We start from the raw sequence: 27,031 nt of genomic DNA on the forward strand, positions 1-27,031 counted from the left end.
CAACTTGTCCCTTACCGCCGTCTAAGGGTGGGGGAAAAGGAAACACAAACGAGCCACACTCAAGGGCTCCCGCCCGAGCGGCTTTTAAACTGCGTTTCCACCACCTCTCGCAGGGCGCCGCGGCTAATGGAACCCGCGCGAGGCGTCCGGCCAATCACCGCCGCGCTTCCTCCGGTCGCAGGCCAATGGCGGCGCGCCTTCTTGGGGCGTGGGCGAAGAGAATCCTCTCCCCTGGCCGTGGTGTGTGGGCAGGGGTTGGTGCGGACTCCTGGCTTGGCCGCACTGGGCCGCACTTGTCCTGCAGGGGCTTTTGTGTCCGCCTTTGGCTTGGCTTTGTGTGCGCGGGTTTCCGCTGGGCTTCGAGGCGTCAGTCCCGGGCGGGAGCCGTGAGGCTCGGAGGCGGGAGCGCGGCCCCCCCTCCCCCGGGCGAGGAGCGAGCGCGCCGGCGTGAGCGGAGGGTGTGAGGGCTGCGGGGAAGGGGATTCGCCGCCGAGATGCCGGAGTTCCTGGAAGACCCCTCGGTCCTGACGAAAGAGAAGTTGAAGAGTGAGTTGGTCGCCAACAATGTGACGCTCCCGGCCGGGGAGCAGCGCAAAGACGTGTATGTGCAGCTCTACCTGCAGCACCTCACGGCGCGCAACCGGCCGCCGCTCGCCACCAGCGCCAACAGCAAGGGGCCCCCGGACTTCTCCAGCGACGAGGAGCGCGAACCTACCCCGGTCCTCGGCTCCGGGGCCGCCGTCGCGGGCCGCAGCCGCGCCGCCGTCGGCAGGGTAAGGACGCCCTGCCGGGGCCACAAAGGCGGGCGTTGAGCAGTGGGCGCCCCCTCGGGCCTCGGCGGCGGGGTGGGCCCCCCACCCGCTCAGGGGGCTGGCCTCTGGGTCTCCGGACGCCCGACTCGGCCTCTTGGCCTCGGGCTCTGAGAGGGGAGGGGCCGGAGTGGAGAGCCCCGAAGTTGGGGCCGCGGGGCGCGCGTCTTGGCCGCGGTGTGTCGTGCGGTGTGAAGTTAGCTTTGCTCTCGGGTTGCGCGCGGACAGCTCGGTGTCCCTGCACCCCCGGCCGTCGGGAAAGGGTAGTGAGACCGGGACTTCCCAGCCCTTTTCGAAAAGCCCTGAGAAGGGTTATCTCGAAACGGCTACAGGTTACGCTCGAGCGTTTTCCCGCTTTATTAACCGAAATGACTGGTGAGCGGGTCTCAGAGCGCTCCCTGGAGGGCAATTTGTGACATGTTGATATCTAACCAAATTTTGAAATAAAATTCCCGCCTTTTTATGTTTCTTTGCATAAGGAGGGCTTTTTGAACGGTTTTTGTTTTTCTTGTTTGGGTTACTCCTTCTAGCACCAGGCTGTTTTTTGGCGCGGCAGCATTTCTCTAAATTCAGCAAACTTTTAAAAATGTATGTTGAAGGACTATCAGAGACGCTCAAATATTTGAAAATCCTAGGTACTAGTGGTTTGGGAGGGTTGGTTGTTTTGGTGTATTTGCATGAAGAAAGGAGAGCCTTTGGAATTAGGAGAAATGTTTATTTCGTGACATTCTGCTTTGTTGGTGTTGCAGTTTGAAATATTTAATCCCGAATTCAGATTGGCTCCAGCAAATGCGCATTTTGTTTGAGAATAGTTTGGGTTTTGTTCGGTGGGTTTTTATGTGCTGTTTTGTTAGTATTAACAAGACTGGTTGTCACTTCAAATCATTATAGGATATGGTTAAAACTGATTGGTGTAAAGTACAGTGCTTTGTAAAACATTAAAAATGGAGTTTGGAGTTGTTGGTACTGATTAAGGGCTGCTTCTTTCAAAGTTACTTTAACTTTAGTTTTAAAAAACTTATCCAGTGTGTTTTCTGGACTACCCATATGGAAATGAAGGAAAGATATAATACATACATGTAGATTTAATTAAATCTTAAGCCTGGGCTTTAGAGAAATTGAAAATCTTACGTCTTAAATCGGTACTTGGCATATGGTGTGCCAAATAAATACTGGTTTGATAACCTATGTTGGTCTTCTGTGCAGGTGTATCATTCTTGAATCGTGGAAGTATTTGGTTGTATGTATGTGATAGGATTATTTTCTCTTATTCTGATGATGGTTTGTTGTCGACAGAAACAACCATCTCAGTTTTGATGTTTTTTCTCCAACTTTAGAAGAGAGGATGTCCCAATCTGACCTGTGTTTGGGGTATAAGAAGACCTGAATGTAAAAATTTTTAATTTCAGTTCAGTTATCTAACATCGTTGAGTTCCTATGATGGCCTCTTAACTACAAGAGTTTGTTTCCTGTATACCTACCAACCACTGTAATTAATTTCTTGGATTAGCTCAGTAAGTTAGGAACTTTATCAAAATTAGTCGGCACAGTGCAAATAAACAGACTTCCCAGGTAAGCTCAGTGGTAAAGAATCCTCCTGCCAATGCAGGAAACGCTGGAGACTAAGATTCTGTCCCTGGGTGGGGAAGATCCCCCTGGAGGAGGAAATGGCAACCCACTCCAGTATTCTTGCCTGAAGGATCCCATGGACAAGCTGCCAGGCAGGCTGTAAGGTCCGTAAGGTCCAGGCTGTACAGTCCATAAGGTCGAAAAGAGTCAGAAGCCACTGAGCACACACACATGCAGATAAACTGAGTGAAAGAAAGTAATTTTTTAAAGGAACCTTTGTCCAGTAACATGTACCTCAATTACTGTTTCAATCCTTATAGAGAACAACTGTAAAACTCAGAAATGTGTACCCTGAGTTGGACTCAATGGTATCAACAACTTGAGAAGGTTAACAGTGGTAGTTGGTTAGCAACATCATTTTCTGTTTTAAAGCACATTAAGTAAAAAATGAGTTCTATTTTAACTGAGGAGTCTGATAGATTTTTTTATTAGGCATAGGAAAAACATATTGAATTTATAAGAGTACTGTATGCTATTTATAATCGGTATATTAAATTATTCTCCTTTTTTATACAATTACTCCTCTTGTATATACAGTGTTTACGTTCCATTCATTGTTAGCCCTATGTGTAATAACAATATAGAGTCAGGTGTTTTTGTTTTTTGTTTTTTTTTTTGGCCCCACCCTGCGGCATGTGAGACCTGAGTTCCCCAACCAGGGATCCAGCTGGTACCCCCTGAATTGGAAGGCAGAGTCTTAACTGACCCAATGGGGAAGTCCTTAGAGTCACATTTCTTAAAAGACTATTTATAACCTAGGAGAAAGCCAAATTTAATGGTGAATTTTTTAACATTTTAAAACAAACATTAATGTGGATTTGGCCAAGGACGTAGTGTATACCTTCAATTTAAATATGGGTTTATGGGGAATATGTTTAATTAAAGGAGTTGTTTCATTTCAGCCACTGCCATGAGCAGGCTCACTTGGTGTGATAGGACAGAATGTTTACATGTTCAGAGTTTGGTTTTTGTTTTTAGTTTTCTTTTTTCTAAGCTTTCTGTGTCATGCATCTTGATGATAACCAGTATTTTCCAGTGATGGAATTACCGATATTTTCGACAAAAATAAACATTTACAGAGGTGATGGTCTGCCTTTCAGTTCCAGGGTGTAAAACATTGTAGCTGTTTGGGATCCAGGAGAGCATGGCATTTTTGAATGGTCTAATCTGTTGAATTATGAATTCTTAACAAATGCTTAATAACATGGAGCAGAACAGTGAGGAGTATGTTCTGTAGTAAATGTTAAATCATAAATGGACCACCTACAGTGAGGTGTTAAGGGTACAGGCTTCTGATTCCGAATTACAGATTCAAATCCCAGGTCTGCCCTTTATTCAGATAATCTCAAACAACAGTGCCTATCAGATGCTCAGTTTGCATCTGAAATAGGAATAATCTAATAACTATTTAGATTGAGGATTGCATGATGTTGCATTTGTGAAGGGGTGTAGTGCTCAGCAACTACAGCACATGATAGCTGTTACAACATGGGATTTCTGAATTTTGTTGCCTTTAATGCCAGAGCAATACAGTTTTACCATAATACATTCAGAATTGGATGAGTAAGTTTGTGAAAGTGATTTATACAAAGTCTGCTCAGGTGTTACCCTGTAACTTACTATGCAGATTGCTTGAGTTAGCTAAACAACTTTGGGCTTCAGTTTCCTTTCTTGTAAAGTGGAAGTGTCTATCGCATAGGATATTTAAGATTCAGTAAGTTGGGCTTCCCTTGTGGCTCAGCGGGTAAAGAATCCACCTGCAACCCAGGAGACCTGGGTTCGATCCCTGGGTTGGGAAGATCCCCTGGAGAAGGGATAAAGCTACCCACTCCAGAATTCTGGCCTGGAGAATTCCATGGACTACTAGAGAGTCCATGGGGTCGCAAAGAGTCACACTCAACTGAGCGACTTTCAGTTTCTTTCAAGTTAATACGTAAGGCGCTTAGAACACAATTTGGTATATAAATGCTCAGTAGAATCTGTGTTATAGTAATAATGTTATATTAATACTTTCCGGGTAGCTCAGACGGTAAAGCGTCTGCCTACAGTGCGGGAGACCCAGGTTCGATCCCTGCGTCGGGGAGATCCTTTGGCGAGGGAAATGGCAACCCACTCGAGTACTCTTGCCTGGAAAATCCCATGAACAGAGGAGCGTGGTAGGCTGCAGTCCATGGGGTCGCAAAGGATTGAACATGACTTAGCGACTTCACTTTCACTTTTCAGCATCTTTGCTGGTAATGGTAGAGATTTAAATGAGTGGCTCATTAGGTGATATCATAGAACTTTTGAATTTTAAAGTTGAAAAAAACCAGTATCATCTGGTAGTTGGGAAGAAACTAGAGAGTGGTGCCTGGCACCTAATTGGTACTTGGTATTTTTGACCAAAGGAAACAGATTACATATTTACTTAAAGGAACAAAGCTCGTTGGAGGCAGAAATCGGTACAACTAATGATTCCTTCTTCCTGGTTGAAACTGCTGGTTTGATAAACATGTATACTACACTACTTGGTAAATATGTATACTCCCAATTTTTATATTCTCATTAAATTTGATATTTCATAGAATGGCATTACTTTTCTGAAACTTTTTTTCATTAAAAGTAAAGCTCAGGTGCCCTAATATGAACACCTGTACTATTTGACTTACCTTATGCCGGTTTATTGGACTCTTACTCAAAATTTCTTTGTACAGCTGTAGTTTTTCACTGTTTTAAGAAAATGTAAGGAAGCTGGTTTCCTGCTTGAGTTTGCTAAGGCTTTGTTCTTTCTTAATAAGAAATTGATTTTTTTTTTTAAATAAGTGGCTAATTTCATTGGATGGCGCTTTGATTCATTCATTCAATGAAACATCTATCAGGTACCTTTTCCTATGTCAGGCACTCTTTTTAATTTCAGATGCTTGGGTTACAATATGACAGTACTCCTGTTTTGTGTTATCCTCTTAAATGCTACATCCAAAATCACCTGAGCTACACATTAGAATAAAGATTCTCAGGCCCGTGATTAGGACTCAGAATGGAGTAAGATTTTTTAAAATAGAGGCAACTCTTCCAAAAGTTCTGAGATTTTGATAACAGACCAGACTGAAGGACTATTGCTGAAGGAGTTTATCATCTGGAAAAGGTAAAGCATATGTGCAGATACCTAATAAAAACTGAGTAGTGAATGTGATGAGCACCAAAGATAGAGTTCTTGAAAACCTCAGGCTGTATCCAGACGTTGAAATTCATAGATGTTAAGAGAATTTGAACATTCTTGTGGTTGGAGGAATTTTTTTCTGCAGGTGAACTATACCTAAAGTATTTATGTTACACAATGGAGTTTTTCTTCCCAGTCTGTTTGGAGAATTCAAGTAGGTGACAGGATTAGGTCTTTTTGTTTTTTTAAAGCCTTTTGTAAAGAATTCAAGGATTTGATATCCAGAACTCTTAGACTCTAGGCAGCTATTTTGACATCAGTTGTAGGTTGCTTTGAGATTTGAGCTTGATGATCCTGCTGCTGCTAAGTTGCTTCAGTCGTGCCCGACTCTGCAACCCCATAGACGGCAGCCCACCAGGCTCCCCCATCCCTGGGATTCTCCAGGCAAGAACACTGGAGTGGGTTGTCATTTCCTTCTCCAATGCATGAAAGTGAAAAGTGAAAGTGAAGTCGCTCAGTCGTGTCCGACTCTTCGCGACCCCATGGACTGCAGCCTACCAGCCTCCTCCGTTCATGGGATTTTCCAGGCAAGAGTACTGGAGTGGGATGTTGATGATCCTAGATGAGTACAATTTTAAAGCCTCCTAAAAGTACCCTTGGTAATTTTTCACGACACTTAAAAAATTGTGTCAACAATTTCTCTTGTGTTGATGACACTGTTCTTTTTATGCTCTTTCAGTTCAGTTCCATTCAGTCGCTCAGTTGTGTCCAACTTTTTGCAACCCCATGAACCGCAGCACGCCAGGCCTCCCTGTCCATCACCAACTCCCAGAGTTTACCCAAACTCATGTCCATCAAGTCGGTGATGCCATCCAACCATCTCATCCTCTGTCGTCCCCTTGTCCTCCTGCCTTCAATCTTTTCCAGCATCAGGGTCTTTTCAAAAGAGTCAGCTCTTCACATCAGGTGGCCAAAGTATTGGAGTTTCAGCTTCAACATCAGTCCTTCCAATGAACACCCAGGACTGATCTCCTTTAGCATGGACTGGTTGGATCTCCTTGCAGTCCAAGGGACTCCCAAGAATCTTCTCCAACACCACAGTTCAAAAGCATCAGTTCTTCAGAGCTCAGCTTTCTTTATAGTCCAACTCTCACATCCATACATGACCACTGGAAAAACCATAGCCTTGACTAGACAGACCTTTGTTGACAAAGTAATGTCTCTGCTTTTTAATATGCTGTCTAGGTTGGTCATAATTTATGCTCTTTATATAAAGTTATTTCACATTTTTGTTTGGTTGAAAAACAAATTCTAGTACGTGACCAAATAATGCCTGGCTTTTCTTTCCCCCTCAGCATCATTGGAAAGTAAACAGCCCATACAACTTTATGATTTTCGCCATTTTGCATAAAATATTTCTAGGATGCAGTATTGACTCTTCTGCCTTAAATAGTAATCTGGGCCTACATTGACTTTGATATTTGTGGCCATTATTTAAACAACCATTTATATTCAGTACTCTGATGCTTTCTGGGATTACTGAGACATTTGTAAAGCTATTTGCCACAACCCTAAAAGGTAACCAGACTTTCACTTCCTTCCCCTGTTGAACCTTGGAAGTTTATATAGTTTTTCCAGTAAATAATGCTATTCCTTAAATTATTTTAAAAACCACCTTTAGATTTTTTTTCTCTGCATTTGTTCCACATTTTTCAGCTAGTCTTAGTGAAATGATCATGTAGATTGTGTGGTAACAAAGCAGTAACAGAGGTGATAGGTATTCATAAAGTCTGATTTCCTTCATGTGTCAAAAAACTGGCTACTAAAGTCACTATATACAAAAAAGAATATCTGTTTGGGCTTCCTAAATTCCAGTATGCTTGTTTAAAAGCAATCATTTTTATACATAACATGAGTAAACCTTTATGGTAAAGTCTTAAAGTTTGCTGGTTTAAACTGTCAAGAATTATTGAAAAGCCAGTAGTAATTGTTATTTAGGAATATCTGAATGAAAATGTTCAGACCCAGACTTGCTCTTTCGAATTTTTGGTGCCATCACCTCTTCTTAGATAAGTTAACCAAAATCGACTATTTTAACAGTAATAACTAAAATTTGAGTTACTTGCTTGGCTTGTTAGGTTTGTATAATTATAATTGAACTTACAAAATACTTTTGAATAATGAGTTGCTTTTAAATTAATCAAATTGCTAAGCCCTACTGTAGCATAAGTTAGCCTGAAGATAAATTTGCATGTTTATTGTATGCAGTGTTAGTTATATAGTAAATGAAAATTTCTTAATTTGGAAATTTTAATTAGGAATTGATAATTGGACTTTGTTTACAGAAAGCCACAAAGAAAACTGATAAACCCAGACCAGAAGATAAAGATGATCTAGATGTAACAGAGCTCTCTAACGAAGATCTTCTGGACCAGCTTGTGAAATACGGAGTGAACCCTGGTCCTATTGTGGGTAAGCTGATTAAGTTTCAAGTATCCTTTTATGAAGCAGTCCCCAAAATTGTTTTCCCCTCTTGTCTAGTAGGTAGAGTTTTTGTTCTAAGGGCCTGTCATTAATTATTTTTATGACCAAGACTTTAGTTTCCCTAAATATAAATATAGATGGGGGAAATAAAGTTAGACAATTGAACTATATAATCTTAACTATATAATCCTCAAGATTACTCTGTTGAGATTGTTTTGTTTTGTGCCCGTATCATATTGCTTGGTGAGACATGATGGGTCTTACATAACAGTTGAGGAAAATCTTAGGTAACATAGCTGGCCAGATTAATCCAAATCAGTAAGTTAGTGACAGACTTGTTAATATAACTCAAGTTATTAAATTCCCAGCATAGTACCCACTTTTAGTTATCATTAAAAATGTGGTTTAAAAAATCTTGTCTTAATTATAATTCAAGAAGGATACCCTAAAGAACAAACTGAAAAGAGAAAACTTGAAAGTAAATACCCTGGATTTTCATCATTTGGTTATTGTTAAGTCATTAAGTTTGCAAGGCTGATATGCCTTAATTTTGGAGGGTGTTGGCAATAAACTCAAGATGAGAAAGTTCTATTTGATCTTCTCAGTTATATAAAATTTTGAATACTGTAGATTTGTGAGTTTTTATCTGTAGGTATAGTTGCAAATAAGAATTAATGTACTGCTTCCAAATGGATGATAGTAAGCCTATTAATATAATTACGAACAGACAATAAATACACTTTTTATATTTTTCATTTAAAATTATAAAAGGAGATGTTGGAACCTGTGTATTGTGTATCAAACATATTAAATTACATGTTGATATGCCAGTTGTTTGTTTTTTTCCCCAGCTTTATTGAGGTATAATTGACAAACATGTTGTACATATGTGGTGTACAACTTCCTGTACATTGTGAAATGATCACCGTAATCAAGCTAATTAACATATCTATCACTTCATATGGTTTTCTTTTTATGTGTGTATGTGTGGTGAGAGCAAAGATCTACCTTAGCAAATTTCAAGGATGTGATACAGCATTGTTAACTATAGCCCAAGCCATACTTAGATTTCTAGAACTTATTCATCTTGTATAACTGAAAGGTTAAATACAGCTCTCTATTTCCCCTTCCCCAGCTCTTCATCTTAAGACTACTTTTATACATAGCATTCTGAGGTGCACATTGTTTCTAGAAAACATGTTTATCATGTTATTCCTCTTATAGAAATCAAGGAAAGATATACATTAGCGTAAAATATTTTTGGTTGTCATTGATGTTTAACTAAATTATTTATAATCAATTTTATTTTGCCATCTAATTGGTGTATAATTTCTGTTTATAACACATTTTCCATAAAAGGTTATTTTTACTGCAGCAGTACATTTAAATATGATTTAACATCTTAAGTTTACTGTGTTGTGTGTCAAATATATTGAATTTAAAATTTTGACTTTACAGGGCTTTTTCCATAACTGAATGACGTTTTATAGGCATATTAATCTCTTAGAATTATGGGGTTTAAATCATAATAATTTAGAGTACAGTCTGTTTATAAACATTTTTCTACAAAGGCAAATACTATGGTGGTGCTAGTGGTAAAGAACCCGCCTGCCAGTGCAGGAGATGTAGATGTGGGTTTTATCCCCAGGTCGGGAAGACCCCTGAGGAGGAAATGGCAACCCACTCCAGTGTTCTTGCCTGGAGAATTCCACGGACAGAGAAGCCTGGTGGGCTGCAGTCCATAGGGTCACAAAAAGTCAGACACGACTAAAGTGACAACACTCGCTACATAGTACTAGAGAAATTACACAAAGTTCAAAACTTTTCACTCAAAGATACTCAGTCATAGGTGGCTCTTCAGTAGTAGGATATCCTTAAGACCTAAATCAGTCTATTGTGTATCCCATGCTACTAAAAAGAAAAAAACACTGTTATAATCATGTATTAAAATCTCAGGAGAAAAACCTGTTTTAGAAAATATTTTAAGCACTTAAGTTTAGAAGAAGAAACAGTGAAAAGTAGCATTTTAATGTTTCCAAAGATAATGTCTGAGCTGAATCTTTAAATAAGACAATACAAGTAATAAAACAAGTTCTGCCTTAATGCAGGAACAACCAGGAAACTATATGAGAAAAAGCTGTTGAAACTGAGGGAACAAGGAACAGAATCTAGATCTTCTACTCCTCTGCCAACAATTTCTTCTTCAGTGGAAAATACAAGACAGAATGGAAGTAATGACTCTGACAGATACAGTGACAATGAAGAAGGTAAAATTTTGTGATGTTAATAAACTATATAATCAAAAAAATAAAAATTTTTCAGATTCATCAGATATAATAAACATGAAGATAAAATTTTAAATAATATTACCAAGATATATGTAGATTTTGTTCCCATGATTAGTCCTCCAAGTAATTTGATTTAATACCTTTTGTTGAGAATTCTAAGAAACAGAAAAGTACAGATGTCTAATTTTTGTCACATAAAATTGCCAGGTATCCTTATCTTTTTTGCCGCAAGTCTCATCTTTCTAAGAGGAAAAAGTGTTACGAGTAGAGACAGTTTCCCCGCTTACTCCTTTCCAAGTAACATCTCCACAGAAGCAAACACTATCATTAATTTGATGCTTATTTTTGCAGCCTATTTTAAAATACTTTTTCATATACATCTGTCTGTGGTATTATTTTGTACTTTTTTAAAAATCAGTGTGATATCATGCTAAATCTTACCACTTGTTTTTCTTTATTCTGTGTTATATTACTAAGATCTCTTTTCGATTTATTACATATGTCTGGTTTATTTCTCATATAGCAGTAGTCTTTACATATGGCATGTTTTCTCTGTTCTCTATTGATAAGCATTTAAATTTATAATTTTTGCTAGAAGATCTGATTTCAAGACAACTATAGTAAATTTGACATACTTTTTGTGGGCTATTTTAAGGAAAATTGGCCATGGTATTTAAATATTTTTCAAGTAATATGTGAAATAAACAACCTTTTAAAATTTATTATATGACAACTTGACACTTATAAATTTTTAATTCATATGACTTGTTTGTTAGCTCATGACTATTTAATGACTCAAATTGGTTATATCTCTATAAGCATTGCCTGTCAGGGCACAATCTGTCAGATTGGTGGTTCTGAATATGAAATATAGAGTCTTTTCCTTCACCACTATGTTAGCAAAGAGGCAAAGAGTAGAATCAGATTAAACACAGTAATGCTTAAACTTCCTGCCTCTTTTGCCTCTACAGGAAAGAAGAAAGAACACAAGAAAGCGAAGTCCACTAGGGATTTTGTTCCTTTTTCTGAACTTCCAACTACTGCCTCTGGTGGATTTTTTCAGGCTATTTCTTTTCCTGAAATCTCCACCCGTCCTCCTCTGGGCAGGACAGAACAACAGGCAGCTAAGAAAGTACATTCTTCTAAGGGAGACCTACCTAGGGAACCTCTTACTGCCACAACCTTGCCTGACAGGGACCAAAAGTTAGCCTCTGGAGGTTTGTTTGTTTCCTCCAAGTCTAGCCATGATAGATGTTTAGAGAAAAGTTCTTCGTCATCTCCTCAGCATGAACTCGCTGCCATGTTGGTCTCTGCTGCAGCTTCTCCTTCACTGATTAAAGAAACCACCAGTACTTGCTATAAAGACACAGTAGAAAATATTTACTTGGGAGAGAAAAGTGGAATTCAGCCAGTATGTACCAAGAGGTCCCATGGTTCAGATCAGTCAGTTGTCTCCAGTGAAAGGAAAGCACTAGAAGAGTCTGAGCAATCACAAGTAATTTCTCCACCACTTGCTAGGGCAATCAGAGATTATGTCAATTCTCTATTGGTCCAGGGTGGAGGAGGTAGGTTGCCTGGGACTTCTAACTCTACACCTCTTCTTGATGTAGCAAATACACGGAAGAGAATTGGTCCATCTAATGTTCGAGAAACTGAACCCCTGTCTCCTCCACGAAAATTACCGAGATTCAGTGAAAAGTCAGTAGAGGAAAAGGATTCAGGTTCCTTTGTGACATTTCAAAATACACCTGGATCTGAACTGATGTCTTTTGCAAAAACTGTTGTTTCTCACTCACTCGCTACTTTAGGCATAGAAATGTCTGAGCAATCACAGCATGATAAAATAGATGCCCCCGAACTATCTTTTCCCTTCCATGAATCTATTTTAAAAGTAATTGAAGAGGAGTGGCAGCAAATTGATAGGCAGCCGCCTTCATTGGCATGCAGGTATCCAGTTTCTTCTAGAGAGGCAACACGGATATTATCGGTTCCAAAAGTAGATGATGAAATCCTAGAGTTTATTTCTCATGCCGCTCCACCAGCGAGTATTCAGGCAGCTTCCACTGAGTCCTGTGATAAACAGTTGGACTTAGCACTTTGTAGAACCTATGAAGCTGCAGCATCAGCATTGCAGGTTGCAACCCACACTGCCTTTGTAGCTCGGGCTCTGCAGGCAGATGTGAGTCAGGCTGCACAAATTCTTAGCTCAGATCCTAGTTGCACAAACCAGGCAGTTGGATTGCTAAGCAGAGCATATGATGCAGCCTCATTCCTTTGTGAAGCTGCCTTTGATGAGGTAAAGATGGCTGCCCATACCATGGGATCTTCCACTTTAGGCCGCCGACATCTCTGGCTAAAGGATTGCAGAATAAATCCAGCTTCTAAGAATAAGCTGGCTGTTGTGCCCTTTAAAGGTGGAACATTATTTGGAAGAGAAGTACTCAAAGTAATTAAAAAGTATGGAAATAAACACTAGTAAAATTAAGAATAAAGACATCTATGTAATCTTTAATATGGGGAACTTGGCAGCTTTTCTAGGAATTTGAAATACTTTTATGCCAAACTGTCAAACTTCTACCAGTTAAATTGAACTATAAAGGTAATTGCCTACATATAACTGCCTTTTTTTTAAAGTTGGATATATAGAAAGCCTGAGACTAACAATTTAAAGCTTTTCTAGATCATATTTTTTTTCTCAAATAATTGTTCCTATTTTAAGATTTTAAGGTTTTCTTACAGCTCTTTAAGAAAATTCCATTAACTAGATTATAAGTTGAGTCTTCATGGTTTAAATATTACTAAATATCTCTTTGCTTTCCAGAACTTATATTTTCTACATATTTTCTCTTCTCACTTATGTTGTTTTTGCTGATGTCTATAGTATTGTTCATAATATTCCAAATCAGTGCAACTCAAAGTGCCAGTCTACAAACTGTTACTTATCCACAGATAAGATAAGCATGTACCAGAATTTGAATCTAGACCAATGACAGGGTTTATTTTTGAGGTAAAATTTTATTGAGAGAGACAGACAGTGTGCTGATTTACATTCCAGTGCAAATGCCTCATTTTTTCATGGACTGGTAGCAAACAGTTGGTAGACCACACTTTGAGAAATACTGCTCTAGACCATAGTATTCTGGGATACTGCAGTCTCACCATAACTGTAAAACTATAGTCAAATGAATTAAGAAAGATGGAACTTACACTCCTAAGGTGTGTAGTAATTCATGGATGATTTGGCTTAATCTAAGCTAAATTTTCAAAGCAATTTTATTAGTTTTTTTTAAGTTATAAGAAATCATACTGTATACCAGTTTCTATGTGTCAATATAAAGCAGTATATTATTCTTTGTTTTCATTTCTATGATTGTAAGATGAGAGAGTCTAATTGTAGAGGCACTTGATTATTGAATTTCTTTGTATTTTTATGGAAAATAGTAGATTAAGTATAAGCAAAATACAGTCTCTTGGGACTTACAGCTATTACTATATTCTTAGACTAACCTGTCCATCTTTGCAGCTTTCTGGGAGTAATTTTGTTATTTGTCTTTTGAAATGTACATGTATACATGTACCTATTAAGTACTCTGTGATTTTTTAAATGTGTAACTGTAGAATGCTTCTGCAAATTCAATAAAGTTGTTAAATTGGAACAGTTTTGTGTGGTCTCCACAAACATGTTGTATGTGTGTGTTTTATTCTTGGAGTTTCAGCAAGTTAGATATTTGTGGATGAACGTGCCTTTTCCATTTCCTCATAGAAACTACCTGACATTCCAATGGTATAGCTGAAAATATTCAGATTTTTTTTTTGTTTTCTATTTGAGGACCATGGGTTTTTTTTTTTAACTGAAGTATAGTTCATGAGGATCATGTTTTTTATCAGCTATTGAAATTTAAGTTTGTAAGAGAAACTAGTCTGTGACCAGATAACTAATTTGTGTAACTGAATTTCTGCTAACTACTGTTGGGTTCTTTACTTTGTGCTTTCTAATTCTTAAGATTCTGAGTTAACGGACAAAAGACTTTGTTAAGGATTGTCCCATAGATAATAGAGCCATTAATAGAATTACTAGGAAGTGGGGGATGGAGTTGATACCTTAATCCTAAATAAAGATGGAACGATCTGAACTGACATGGTAAAAAGGAAAAATCACTGTTTATTTTTGGGAAACTTGGAAGTAGACTGGAGTGACTAGTGCTAGTCTAGATAGTTAGCAAGCCACATAGTTATCTTGACTGTTTTTTAGCGAAACCATTGACTTCATGAAGACTAAGCTTTTGTTTTAAGAATTGACTCCATTTCTGTCTCTGATAAGAAAGTAATTAACTTTTTGTTAATAGAAGTGACAACATTAATTTTGTTACACTGATAAATGGCCACAAAAGTATGGAAGCTAACTAAAATTTTTATCAGTCTCTTGAAAAATCTAGCCCCTCAAATGGTGATAAAATCAAGACTAGGAGAATGGGATTTTGAACCATATAAAAAGATACATGTATTTGAGTTGTTATGGTAATAACTATCATGGTGATATGCTTAGTAATATATATACACTAGCTTCTCTTCAAAGAAATGTTACTTTATTATGGAAAGAAGAAGTGACCTGTGATTTACTTATCTGTGAACAAGATACCTCCTTGAAAAAAAGAAATGAAGTTACTCAGTCATGTCCTACTCTTTGTGACCCCATGGACTGTAGCCTACCAGGCTCCTCCGTCCATGGGATTTTCCAGGCAAGAGTACTGTGTTAGCAGCTTGATACCATGCAAGTTTTTCTCATTCTTCAAATTCTTTATAGCACTTTCCCTTCCACATTCTAAATTTTAATTTAAAAACCTTTGTTTAGTAATAATGCACTGTATCAAAACAAATGGTAACTGCGTTTTAATGTCCTTTTCTCACTTCTAAATTGTTTTCAGTGAAAAGCCTCTGGAATTTTACATTGTTTCAGGCTGTTAGTCCCAGGGAAAAAAAAGTAAATCGGAAGAAGTGGTGATCATATTATGGAGTGGATGACATAAAAATGGAATAAAATAAGAATGAGAAAGAAAAGTTTTTAAAGACAGATATTGCAGTTAACCAATTTGGGTCTATGGGGATAATACCAATAGACTTGTTTTACATATCAGGGAAACAAAACCAGGGTTCCAAGTAATGTTAGGATGACACAGTTTATGGTGTACTTCAGAGAGTAATGGTTTCTCCAATATTATTTCCAGACTCTAAAATAGAGCTCAAGCTTGAGAAGAGAGAACCACTGAAAGGCAGAGCAAAGACTCCGGTAACACTCAAGCAAAGAAGAGTTGAGCACAATCAGGTATCTTTAGCTTTATGATCACTGTATTCAGTTGTAAGCAATCTGCTACAACACTTATTTGCCTGTGTCCCAGCCTGTAGTTAACAGTTGACACCCAGAATCCAGTGCATTGAATAATACAGTGTTGAGTAAATGACTCTGGAAATCTAAACTGTGTGTGTTCTGTCAGTAGTGTATCCTGTGTTTACTGCAAAAGCTAAGTGTTTAGTAAATGTCTCATTTGTTTGATTCTGTGCTAAGCATGGTTCAGAGCCAGTCATGTTGCTTTTTTAAGAGAAATGCCAATATTTTTAAAAGGTGGAAACACCTAAGCAATTCTGATACAATAAAAGGCAGGGTAATGGTTTCACATTTGTGTCTTTGTTTCTAGGTCTTTGATTTTGCTTTTATTTTTGTCTTACATTCTGTGGCTTTTCCCTTAGTTCTGAAGCTAGTCTGGTCCTAAGACCATATTGTTTTCTTTCCTTATTCTAGATGAAAATTCATCATTTTATAGGTGAGGCAAGGTGCAGTTTTCCAAAAGGAAAATGTAGAAACTAAGGGAAAACTAAGCACAGATATAAATGAATTCAGTTTACGAAGTATTAACTAATCAAGGATTGATCTATCCCTAGAGTTCTTTTCCTTATCCTTTTTCTGTCTCATTGACTGTTTATCTTTTTCATTTTTCCTTTGTCATTTTTTAAGTCACACATCCTCAGTGGAAGTGTTATTGATTTCTTAAGCCATGTGTCTCTTAGTTTGATGTAATTAGTTTCAATATTGGAACTGTTAGCAACAAGCTTAGTGACTGTATGGACAATGTATAGAACTTTGAATGAAAGAAGATTTTGTTTAATAAACAAAGACTGGAATAAATATTTTGTCCTTTTATCTGTTATTGCCAGGGAAGAGCTGCAGGGGCACATTGAAGAATAAGGAAATAAAGCAAGAGAAACTAGGAAGATCTGGTGAGGAGCACTGAAATAGACAGACATGGAGAACTTTGGTCCAGTTAATGTAGGCAAGATGGTTTAGTGCTAAGAAGAATGCATTGGTTTGTCAAATACCAGGTTAAAAGAGGTTGAGGTTGGGAGGATGATATTAAATAAGGTTCCAGGGGTCATTGTTTGACTTGAGGAATCTAAATCAAAGGACAGGATAGACAGTGAAAGGAGAGAGTACATTTAGGAGATGGCAGGCAGGATTTAGATGATGGCTTTATTATACAAAATTTAAATTGTATAGAAAAGTAGAGGAAAGAGTGTTTTGACCATTCACAGAACCTCAGCAGTTAACATTTTACCAGTTTTATCTTCATCTGCACCCTGCAGCGTTTTTTAGTTTTTTTTGGTTTTGTTCTTTATTGCTGAAGTGTATTAAAACAAATCTCCAACCACCTCTCATTTCACACATTAAAATGTCAGTATTTCAGTATATACCTCTAAAAGATAATAGCTGGATTTTATTTTTATTTGGAATGATAATGGCGTGTGTGTGTGTGTATAAATAAATCTTTCATATCTGTGTTCAAAGCTCTATACATTCTTCATAGAATCACCTCCAGTTTCAGAAGTGTCTCTTTTATGATTGAATTACTCGAATTAGGTTGCATACAAACTCCACATAATCATTCGGTGTTTTGGGGTTTGTCTTAAGTCTGTAGCTATTTCCGCTGTAACTGTTTTCCCTTCCTCCATTCATTTGGTGCTGAAACTAGATTAGTTCTCTACAGAATTTCTCACTTTGTGGATTTGGCAGATTGCTTCTTCAAGGGTCATTCATTTATGCCCTGTATTTCCAGTAGACTGGGAGTTAGACTTTTAGTGGGGCTATGCTATAGAGCTTTCTGTAATGATGGAAATGTTTTATATCTGCTATTCATTAAGTAGCCTCTAGCCACAACCAGTACTTGGGATGTGACTTGTATTTTTACCTATATAACTAGAATTCCTTTATAAAGAACTTCCTCTTATGAATTGCTTAGTGACTTGGAAATAAAATTCATGTAGGAGAGCCAGGATAACTGCTTACATGCCTTTTATTTGCCAGTTTTCAAGTTAAGTGCCCAGTCATTTTGAAAGGTGATCAATAATATATTTTTACTAGTATGGTTTTTATATATTTGATATATGATCAGTTGTAGTCATTATTTTTTTCATGTTCAAATCATAACATCCGTAGCGGCTGGTAATTACTGAGTTGGTTTCTCTCTTTTATTGACCCCATTTGTCTTTGATAATTTCTTGTTTTCTGGCATAGTAAGAAGTCCTGGACTCATGTATATTTCCTGCCTCTTATAAGTCAGTCATTTTTTCCAAAGAATTCCTAATCCTTTTAGTGGAAAATATTTGGTAGGTAGGTACCTACAACCTGGATGCCAAGGAGTTCTTTCCTGCTGGGTTGTCATTGTTCTGGGCTTTCTCAGTGAGTAGAGCTAGTGAAAGTGTGGAAGTGTTAGTTGCTCAGTTGTGTCCAACTCTTTGCGATCCCATGGACTGTCACGCTCCTCTGTCCATGAAATTCTCCAGGTAAGAATACTGGAGTGGGTAGCCATTCCCTTCTCTAGGAAATCTTCCCAACCCAGAGATCGAACCCAGGTCTTCTGCATCACAGGCAGATTCTTTACTGTCTGAGCCACTAGGGACGCCTGAGTAGAGCTAGGAATACTTATTTTTTAGAAAGAGAAAATAGGTCATAAGTTTCTCAAGTTTATGAATGTAGGCTATTTTCTAGGTCTTAAAACTTCTGACTCTCTTTTCTTATGCTGAGTATCTTGGTTAATAGCTTCTTATGTAATTTTCACTATATTTATGTTTCTAAATAACAGTATTTACTACTAGTAGTAAAACTGCTAATTACAGTTTCATATTGGGGGCAGTTTTTCTTATGCCAAGGATATAAAATCAAAATATGCTTAAAGTCACTTGAAAGAATATTTTTCTCCTTTCATGTTTATTTTTAATTATTGAGAATATATGTGGTTTTATTTGGGCAAAAGAAGAATCAGAAATCTGGCTTCTATCTTTGTTCTTTCTATAAAGGTTACTATTTCTATTAAATTCTGGTTTGTATTTTGTTTCTTTTTTTAAATACAGATAAATAATACATTACAGAAAAATAATACATTTATCTCTTTATTATTATTTACACTCGCTTCCTTTTTTATAAGGAAGCGAGTGTAAATAATACACTGCACATTTTTGTCTTTCTGTTCTTAATCTGAACACATATCCTGGGGAGTCACTTTATAACAGGATATAGTAGAGCCATCCTCTTCATTGCTTTGTACCCCTGCATAGTATTGCATTTTATGGATTTACTGTAATTTATTCAGCCACCAGCTTTCCTTTTGGTGGATATTTGGATTGTTTTCAATTATGTGGTATTCTGAATAATGCGAAGGTGAACCAGCGAACAGCCTTTTTTACATGTGTTGTTTCATGTTTTAGTCAGTTTATAAAATCTAGAAGTGAAATTACTGGGCAATTTTTCTAGATGTTAGCAAATTCCCCTGTGTAAAAGTTGAAGCATTTTCAATTCCCACAAGTACTGTGTGGGAGTATCTTTCTCTCCTGGAGGAATATGGTGCCATTTTTGCTTTGTTTTTTGATGTTAATATGAGTAACCATATTGGTCATGTTTTACCTAAATCAGTAGTTCTTAGTAAGGTGGATTTTAATTATCCTGATTATCTTTTTTATAAACTAGTTAGAAATTTGTTTAGGGCTTGTATTATTACTGAGTGGGATTTATATGGCCTCCTTTAGTAACCTAGTTCCTGCATTGTCATGTACCCCAACTACCTACTGTCTTCTGAATAACTTTTTACCTGATAGATTTTTTTGTTTCTTCCTCCTGTTGTCTCCATGATAAATTGACCACTTTCTATAGAATATCTTGCTGTACATAGATGACATTACAATTCTTACTTTGACCACAGAGCATACAGCAGTCACATTAACTATTAATTTTACATAACAGTGAGTTTCTTTTCAGTCAGTGATTATTTGGTCCATCTTGAAGTAGTTATAATACTGAATGTAATTTTTTTTTTATTTATACTTCTGAAAGTCACTTGTTTCATAGTGGATTCTGGTAGAAAAAATTTTTCTTTTTTTAGGATTAATCATCTTCACAGAAAACTATATTTCACAGTGAAAGATAGTTTTCTGTGAAGATGATTAATTCTAAATTAGATAGTGATAGTCAAGAACTAATAAAAATTGGTTGACAGTCCTCAAGCAGAGAACTTAATAAACCTGATTCAGAGAAAGCATAAATGATTTATAGTGAAGAATGTCCTTCCTTTCCCTGTTGCCAGCTATTCCCACAGGCAACGAGTAAGTTGCTTGTGTTTTCTTTCAGGGAAGAAAATTTAAAAATCTTTAAATGGAACTTGGCCTTTACTGTCAAAAATAACTAATTTTAAAAATGTAAACTTTTTTTGTATAAACTATAATAGTTTCAGGAGATGTTTGGTAAAATTTTTGATGAGATTATCTCAGTTATTTATTCAGAATAAAACAAATGGAAAGTCCTGGGATTTGGTAAATAACCAGTTTTAAGGGAAAAGGATATTTCTTCACCCATTTACCTTCATGGTTATAGGTAAAATATTTGGTCTTTTTCAAGTACTCTTACTATTTTTATTGGCCTTGAGCAATTAATTGATTATTAAAGAGGTAGCAGTGTTGGAATTAGTTTGAAAAAAATACTTGACTTTGAAATGCATAATATGTCAGTTACATTGTCTTAAACCAGTTATTCTTAACCCTGGCAGATTAGAATCCCTTTGGAGCTACGAAATTTTGTTAAGCCCAGGCCAGTCTAGAAGCAATTCTGACTTAATTGGTCAAAGGTGGGGTTGGGGCATTTGGTGTTTTTTAAAAGCTTCCTAGATTATACTGTGCCACCAGGATTGAGAACCTCAGATTAAAACTAGTGTTCCATGCTACTCAAATAATCAGAAATTTTAACTATTAAGCATCATCTATGGACAGAGGAGCCTGACAGTCCCTGGGGTCATAAAGAGTCGGACATGACTGAGTGACTAAGCACACACACACACATTATATATGTGTGTAAATTGTTTACAGATTTGTCTTCTGAGGGACATTGTTTACATTCACCAGATTTTTCCTATTGGTAGTAGGAAAAGAAACCCAAAGATTCAGATTATGAGTCAAAGGGGAAAAGCTTATAAAGTCAGTTCCAAATAGAGATAAATACAAAACCAAGTGTGTGAGACAAAGTGTGTACCTTGTGGTGTTTTGGTAGTAGTGCTTCCAGCCAAATGAACTTACTTACTGGATGACTGTTCTTGTCCCAAGATAAGAGTAAAATATATTTCTGTCTTTAAAATCAGTAGACACTAACTTGGATTAAAAACATCAGTTATCTATATAAAATATTAGCTTGAAAGCAAAAGTGACAATTTAGGCATATTCTAGTATAACTAATCATTTATGGGTGTCCCCTAGTTAAAAGAATCCTCTGGTAATAGAGGTTTCAAAGTTAAATAAGGTGATACTTGGAATGTAGACTCTCAAACGGTACTCCAGAGCTACTGAATCAGAATCTACATTTTAACAAAAACTTCAAGTATAGGCACTAATCTAGTGCTTTTCACATGATTCTATTTAAACAGTCCTAACCACATGATAAGACTAATATTTAATCTAACAGTTATAAAATTTACATTTTGTTTTTAAAAGGAAACTAACTTCTTATATATAACAAATGACTTTCTTACAAGTCGTGATCAGCCTGTTTTTTTGTTTAGACAGCCAGAGATGCAGCTATGATACTGGAGCCATATAGCGAACAACAAGTCACAAAAGGAGCCAGTGATAAATTAATGTGTTCCCCCACCCTCACTTTTATTATAGTATGTGAGCTCCTATAGTTGGACTCTACCATATTTTCAGTGTTCTCTGGTGCCTGCATATATGTTTAGTCATTACATTTAGTGATACTTGGAAGGCAGAGCATTATTTTCAAATGCTGGCATTAATGGATTCTTAGTGTGCTAATATGGCCATCATTATTAAGGTTTTGATGTTAGAATATGACTTTTTAATGTGTCGATGCTTGAATAGAGCTATTCTCAAGCTGGAGTAACTGAGACTGAATGGACAAGTGGATCTTCAAAAGGCGGACTTCTGCAGGCATTAACTAGGGAATCTACAAGAGGGTCAAGAAGAACTCCGAGGAAAAGGGTGATGCAAGGCTTACTGCCTAGAATTGGGTTTTCAGATTGGTAGGGTCTTAGTGGTTATTTTATATTTATTGTTTTTATTTTGTTTTCAAACTAACAGGTGGAAACTTCAGAACATTTTCGTATAGATGGTGCAATAATTTCAGAGAGTACTCCCATAGCTGAAACCATAATGGCTTCAAGCAACGAAACCTTAGTAAATATGTTTCATAATATACAAGTGGTATTTTCTGTGAATTACCCTTTAATTAGAATTGGGGAGGTGGTAAATTTTGACAGACTTCAAACTTAAAATGTTTTAAAGCCTATTTTAAATTAATTTCCCCCATATAATTCTGAATTTTAGAATTTTTCAATATAGCCACTTAAATATATATATAATTCATTGTTCAAGAATCCTTAGTGTTATAAGGATACTTTTTTGCTAACATGTTTAAAGAATAAGGCTTCCTTCACATATGAAACACTGAATAATTATTTTAGGTTCTTATGCCTAAATTTTTATTAAGGGAAAGTTTCAAATATTACAGAAATCGACTATCTTTTTTTTCTTTTAACGTTGTCTTTGTTTTGTTTGGATAATTCTGAGTCTGAATAATTTGAATCTTGGCAGGTTGTCAATAGGGTGACTGGAAATTTCAAGCATGCAGCTCCTATTCTGCCAATCACTGAATTCTCAGACATACCCAGAAGAACACCAAAGAAACCATTGACAAGAGCTGAAGTAAATGAATAAAATTTAGATCGATGCTATCATTGATCTTTTAATGAAGAAATATTTATATTTGTTTTTTGGAGTGGGAGGGAGCGGTGCTTTCTTAATTGGGTGGGGTGTGTGTGTCTATATATGTGCATATATTATCTTGAAGGCATACTTTATTAGTGACAGTGAAAAGTAACTAATATAGTATGACATGCTAATACTATCCTTTTGCTACTATGTGCCTCTTTAAGTTCCATTTTTCAAGGGAGTGATTATTTATGTGCTGCTTCTAGTATGTCCTCTGTTAAAATGGATCTGAGTTGAAGGTGTTACTTGGGCTATGGGGGAAGCTATACTGTCTTTCATTGAAAGGTCAGGTAATGGGACTCTACAGTGCCTTTGTATAATACTTGAATTAACTCTTATAAAATTAAGCTTTAAAGTACTAACTGCATGATAAAATTTTAATGATTCTTCATCAAAGATTGTTTTGATCTGGGCATAACGGTAATTTAGCAAAGCAATCGGGTTGTTTAAAAAATTATTCTGTTTCTTAGGAAGATTGGATTGACTGTAGTTAAAAGCATATACTAAAATTTGTTAAAAGATCTATCTTAATTTTATGTGTTCTATATCTGATCATTTGTTTTATTACAAAATTAATAGGAAGAAACAATATACTTTTAATGCTAATGAAAAGCATCAGTGGGAACTTAACACTGCCATATTAGCTGTTGAATTTTATTTTTTTGTTTTTGAATGTGTGATCCCCATTACAACATAAACATATCTTCACATTGAGGAAATTTGAAGAGAGCTTTGGAAATGCATGGATAATTAAGCAATAATGAATTTTAAAATGGCAGTTGTAAAAGTTGGATAGATTTAAGTGCATTCTGTTCTCTGTAACTTCTGTTTAAAATTATGTTCTAATCATTGTGCATTTACATTAAATTTTAACTTTTGGTTGTTTATTTGTTTCTTAATAGGTGGGAGAAAAAACAGAGGAAAGAAGAGTAGAAAGGGATATTCTTAAGGAAATGTTTCCCTTTGAAGCAGCTACACCAACAGGAATTAGGTATTCACATACACTGAAACAAGCATATAATGTATTCTATTAGAGCATTTTTATTTATTTATTTGTTCCCACCTTTATTGAAGTGTATTTGACACATTAAAATTGTATAAATTTAGAGTATACAACATAATTATTTTATATATTCATATATAATCGGAAATTTTAATTCTTCACAAAATTATTGTGCCTCTGTTCTCAGAAGTAAAATGTTCTTTCTGGGAGCTCTTTAATTCTTCTAAGCACTAACTAGTTCATATTCTTGAAAGTTGAGTCAATTCCAAAATTAAATTTGTTAAGCTGAAGGGTTGTCAGTAAATCAGTTTACGTATTATTTAATTCTTATTTTTAAATCTAAACTGAAAGCGAACAAGAAGGAAATCAGTTTTATTCCTGAGTGTTTCTCTTTACTAATTGAAAAGACTGCTTTTAGATATCTGTTGAATTATTTCGTCACGGGGGAATCACAACCAAACTACCTTTATTTTTTTTTCTCCTCTTAATCTCGTAAATATATTAGCTCTGAAAAACCTTTAAAAAGGCAAATTTAGTGACTATTTATAATACTCTGAATAATTATTTTCTAATAAAACATGAATCTAAATGAAAAATGTATAGAAGTTTTAAATAGGTTGACTGATGACAGTTTTTTACTATTACCTCAAAGAATTTGAGGAATTAGGAATTTGAAATTAGAAATGATATTACATTTTATATTATTTAGGTCATAACTTTATCTAATATTTATTTTTCTCTTCCTCCTTTCACTCCCAACAGTGCTAGTTGCCGCAGACCAATCAAAGGGGCTGCTGGCCGGCCATTAGAACTCAGTGATTTCAGGATGGAGGAATCTTATTCATCTAAATATATTCCTAAGTATGTTCCCTTGGCAGATGTCAAGTCAGAAAAGACAAAAAAGGGACGCTCCATTCCCATGTGGATAAAAATTTTGCTCTTTGTTGTTGTGGCCGGTTTTTTGTTTCTGGTCTATCAAGCTATGGAAACCAATCAAGGAAATCCATTCTATAAGTTTCTATCTAATGACTCTAAAAAAGTCAACTGAATGATATGTCTTTGGCACATTCAACTTGGTCTCCTATTTTTAATAACTGTATCAAAAAACATTTGTGTACACTTGTTGACTCAAGAACAAAAAAAAATGTGATTTCACCTCAATAAATGTAGTATTCCATTGAAAGCAAGCAAGATATATAAGCGGACTTCATTTAATGTTTTGGAACTTGGACTAGTAGGAGATCACTTCGTGCCATATGAATAACCTTTTTTAGCTCTGGAACTTTTTTGTAGGCTTTATTTTTTTAATGTGGACATCTTTATTTCTTTTTTGAGAAAAATGTATATTGTTTTTGTGCATTTGGGAAACAAGAAGGGCAAAACATGGCAGTATAATGTGAAGCTACACGTTTAAATACTTGGAATTCTTACAGAAAAGATTTTAAGAACTACTCTCTACTGAATAAAAACTAGAGATATGGAAAATGTGAGATTCAGTAAGAGAAAAAGTAACTTGGGATTCTACTTTTTGTAACTGCAACAAAGTTTGATGGTGTTTCTGGGGCAAAGTCCTGGGATAATCTCTTCTGTAACCTTTAATAGTAATGTTTTTGTTGTAGCCCTATTGTACTCACTTTTTAAAAGATAGCTAGTATCATGAGTGTCCTACTTCAGTAAGACCCATTTAAATGACGTTGATTTTAGCAGGAGTCTATCAGGGCAACATGTGTGTTTTACAGAACTGTTAGCTGGCTGTACATGTTTTTAAAGACTGTTTGGCTAGCTATAAGGCTATAATTGGAAACTTGTACTTTTTATTTACAGGACATTTTATTCTATCAATCCAATTTGTTACCAAAATACTTTTTAGATAATTGTGTGTGTATTTAGAAGTTAGAAATTTTAAACACCAGTCTTAGATTCCATTTGGATTCATTACTGAATTATCTTCTGTTACCAAAAACAAATTTTGCCAAGGTTTTTTGCCCTGTATTTCCCATAATTTGATTTGAAAGTGCAAAAAGGATGTGCTTTTAAGCTACATTACAAACTTTCCTTGGATATACAGTAGTTAACATATAAATTTATAAACTCTGAAATTGAGGCGGGCATTATGATTTTTGTTTACTCTTGAAATGGTTAATTTTATCCTTGTGGTTGATTTATTTTTTTTAGCTAAAACTTACCTCATGTATAACTTTGGTAAAGTAGTGGGTAATTGAAATTTCTATAGAATCAAGTAAAACAAAAATTTGACTTAATCATTTGTTTCAACTTTACAGTCATTGACAATAAAGCACATTAAAAACGTAAGTTATTTTTAAATATCATCTGAAATAGATACTTTTTAAAAAGAAAAAGCTGAAGATGTATATTTAGATCAGCACACAATTTTGATTTGCATCAGCCCTTGTGTGACATTTAGCTTTTAGATATTTTGTAGTCATTTTCCACTTACTTTGCAGTTGACCAGAAACATTTGCAGGTCTGGTTGCTGCAAAGGCAGTGGGAAACTTACTCCTAGGTGAGACATGCTTGCCTCTCCAAGTAAAAGTATTTTGAGATGAGCCACAGAGGGAGTACGTTTTACTCAGCGTTGCCTCTATACAGTAATAGCAGTCTACTTTTACTTACTTTGTTTGTAAACTATGTTTCCCATCTTTTGTTTATAATTAGAAATTGTGAGAAGCTGCATTTAATGTTCAGAAATGTGGGAGGATAAATCAGACTTAACATGTATGTGAGATCAGTTTTCTAGTAGAAAAGGTATGGTCCAAACTAGCAAAAGTAGGACCGGGTAAAACATATAGTTTTTTTTTTTTTTTTTTTTAATGTGTACTTGGTCTTTTGTCTGTGTCTGTTTAATTCCACTAGAATAAATGTGTCCTTGATGTAAATGCAAAGCATTTCTTCCTGATTAAAATTGTAGATGTAGACTTTACAATATAATTCAATAATAAAAAAGTAATTAACCTCTAGTTTTGTCATTGCAATAAATACTTTTTCAAATAGCACAAACTGTAAGGTTTTCTGGTAACATTTTGTATGTGAGATTTGTGTATTATTGAGTTTTATTCTCATTTTAGTCTACTCCTTTATGTTTTGCTTCTAGTTGTAATAATCTGGTCCTCTTGTTCCTAGGTAAGCAGTGTATAGCTATTATACTCACAGAATGATGTAGGGAAGCAAGCTCTCGGAGGTACCTCTCACTCTCTGCATAAAGCATTTTGCAATATGTTATCTCTTGATGTCTCATTTCTCTTCCATTCATGTGGTCAGTCTGTTACTTTGAATTAACAGTCACCGAGGGCTGTTCAGAATTCACATAACATCTTTCCACCAAAGATTTAAGAAGAAAGCAGAGAAG

General features: G+C 36.1%; 1 protein-coding gene across 5 annotated transcripts; it reads left to right on the plus strand.

Moving 5' to 3' along the window:
- Positions 1-210: 210 nt before the first annotated feature.
- Positions 211-26,642, plus strand: TMPO (thymopoietin). 5 transcript variants are annotated; one of them, XM_086400828.1, is made up of 9 exons: positions 211-773; positions 7,923-8,049; positions 10,170-10,328; positions 15,575-15,672; positions 21,753-21,872; positions 21,972-22,067; positions 22,485-22,595; positions 23,564-23,652; positions 24,427-26,642. In XM_086400828.1, exons 1-9 carry the CDS (start codon positions 495-497, stop codon positions 24,710-24,712), a joined length of 1,365 nt encoding a protein of 454 aa, XP_086256954.1. In that variant the 5' UTR covers positions 211-494; the 3' UTR covers positions 24,713-26,642. The 5 variants fall into 5 exon arrangements, with proteins under 5 accessions (XP_086256954.1, XP_086256955.1, XP_086256956.1 ...); XM_086400829.1 differs by lacking the exon at positions 21,753-21,872; XM_086400830.1 differs by lacking the exons at positions 21,753-21,872; positions 21,972-22,067.
- Positions 26,643-27,031: the final 389 nt, after the last annotated feature.

The sequence above is a fragment of the Bos grunniens genome, chromosome 5 (genome assembly GCF_055505025.1).
Source record: "Bos grunniens cultivar Pamir isolate PY7600 chromosome 5, Bosgru_T2T1.0, whole genome shotgun sequence".
NCBI lineage: Eukaryota > Metazoa > Chordata > Mammalia > Artiodactyla > Bovidae > Bos > Bos grunniens.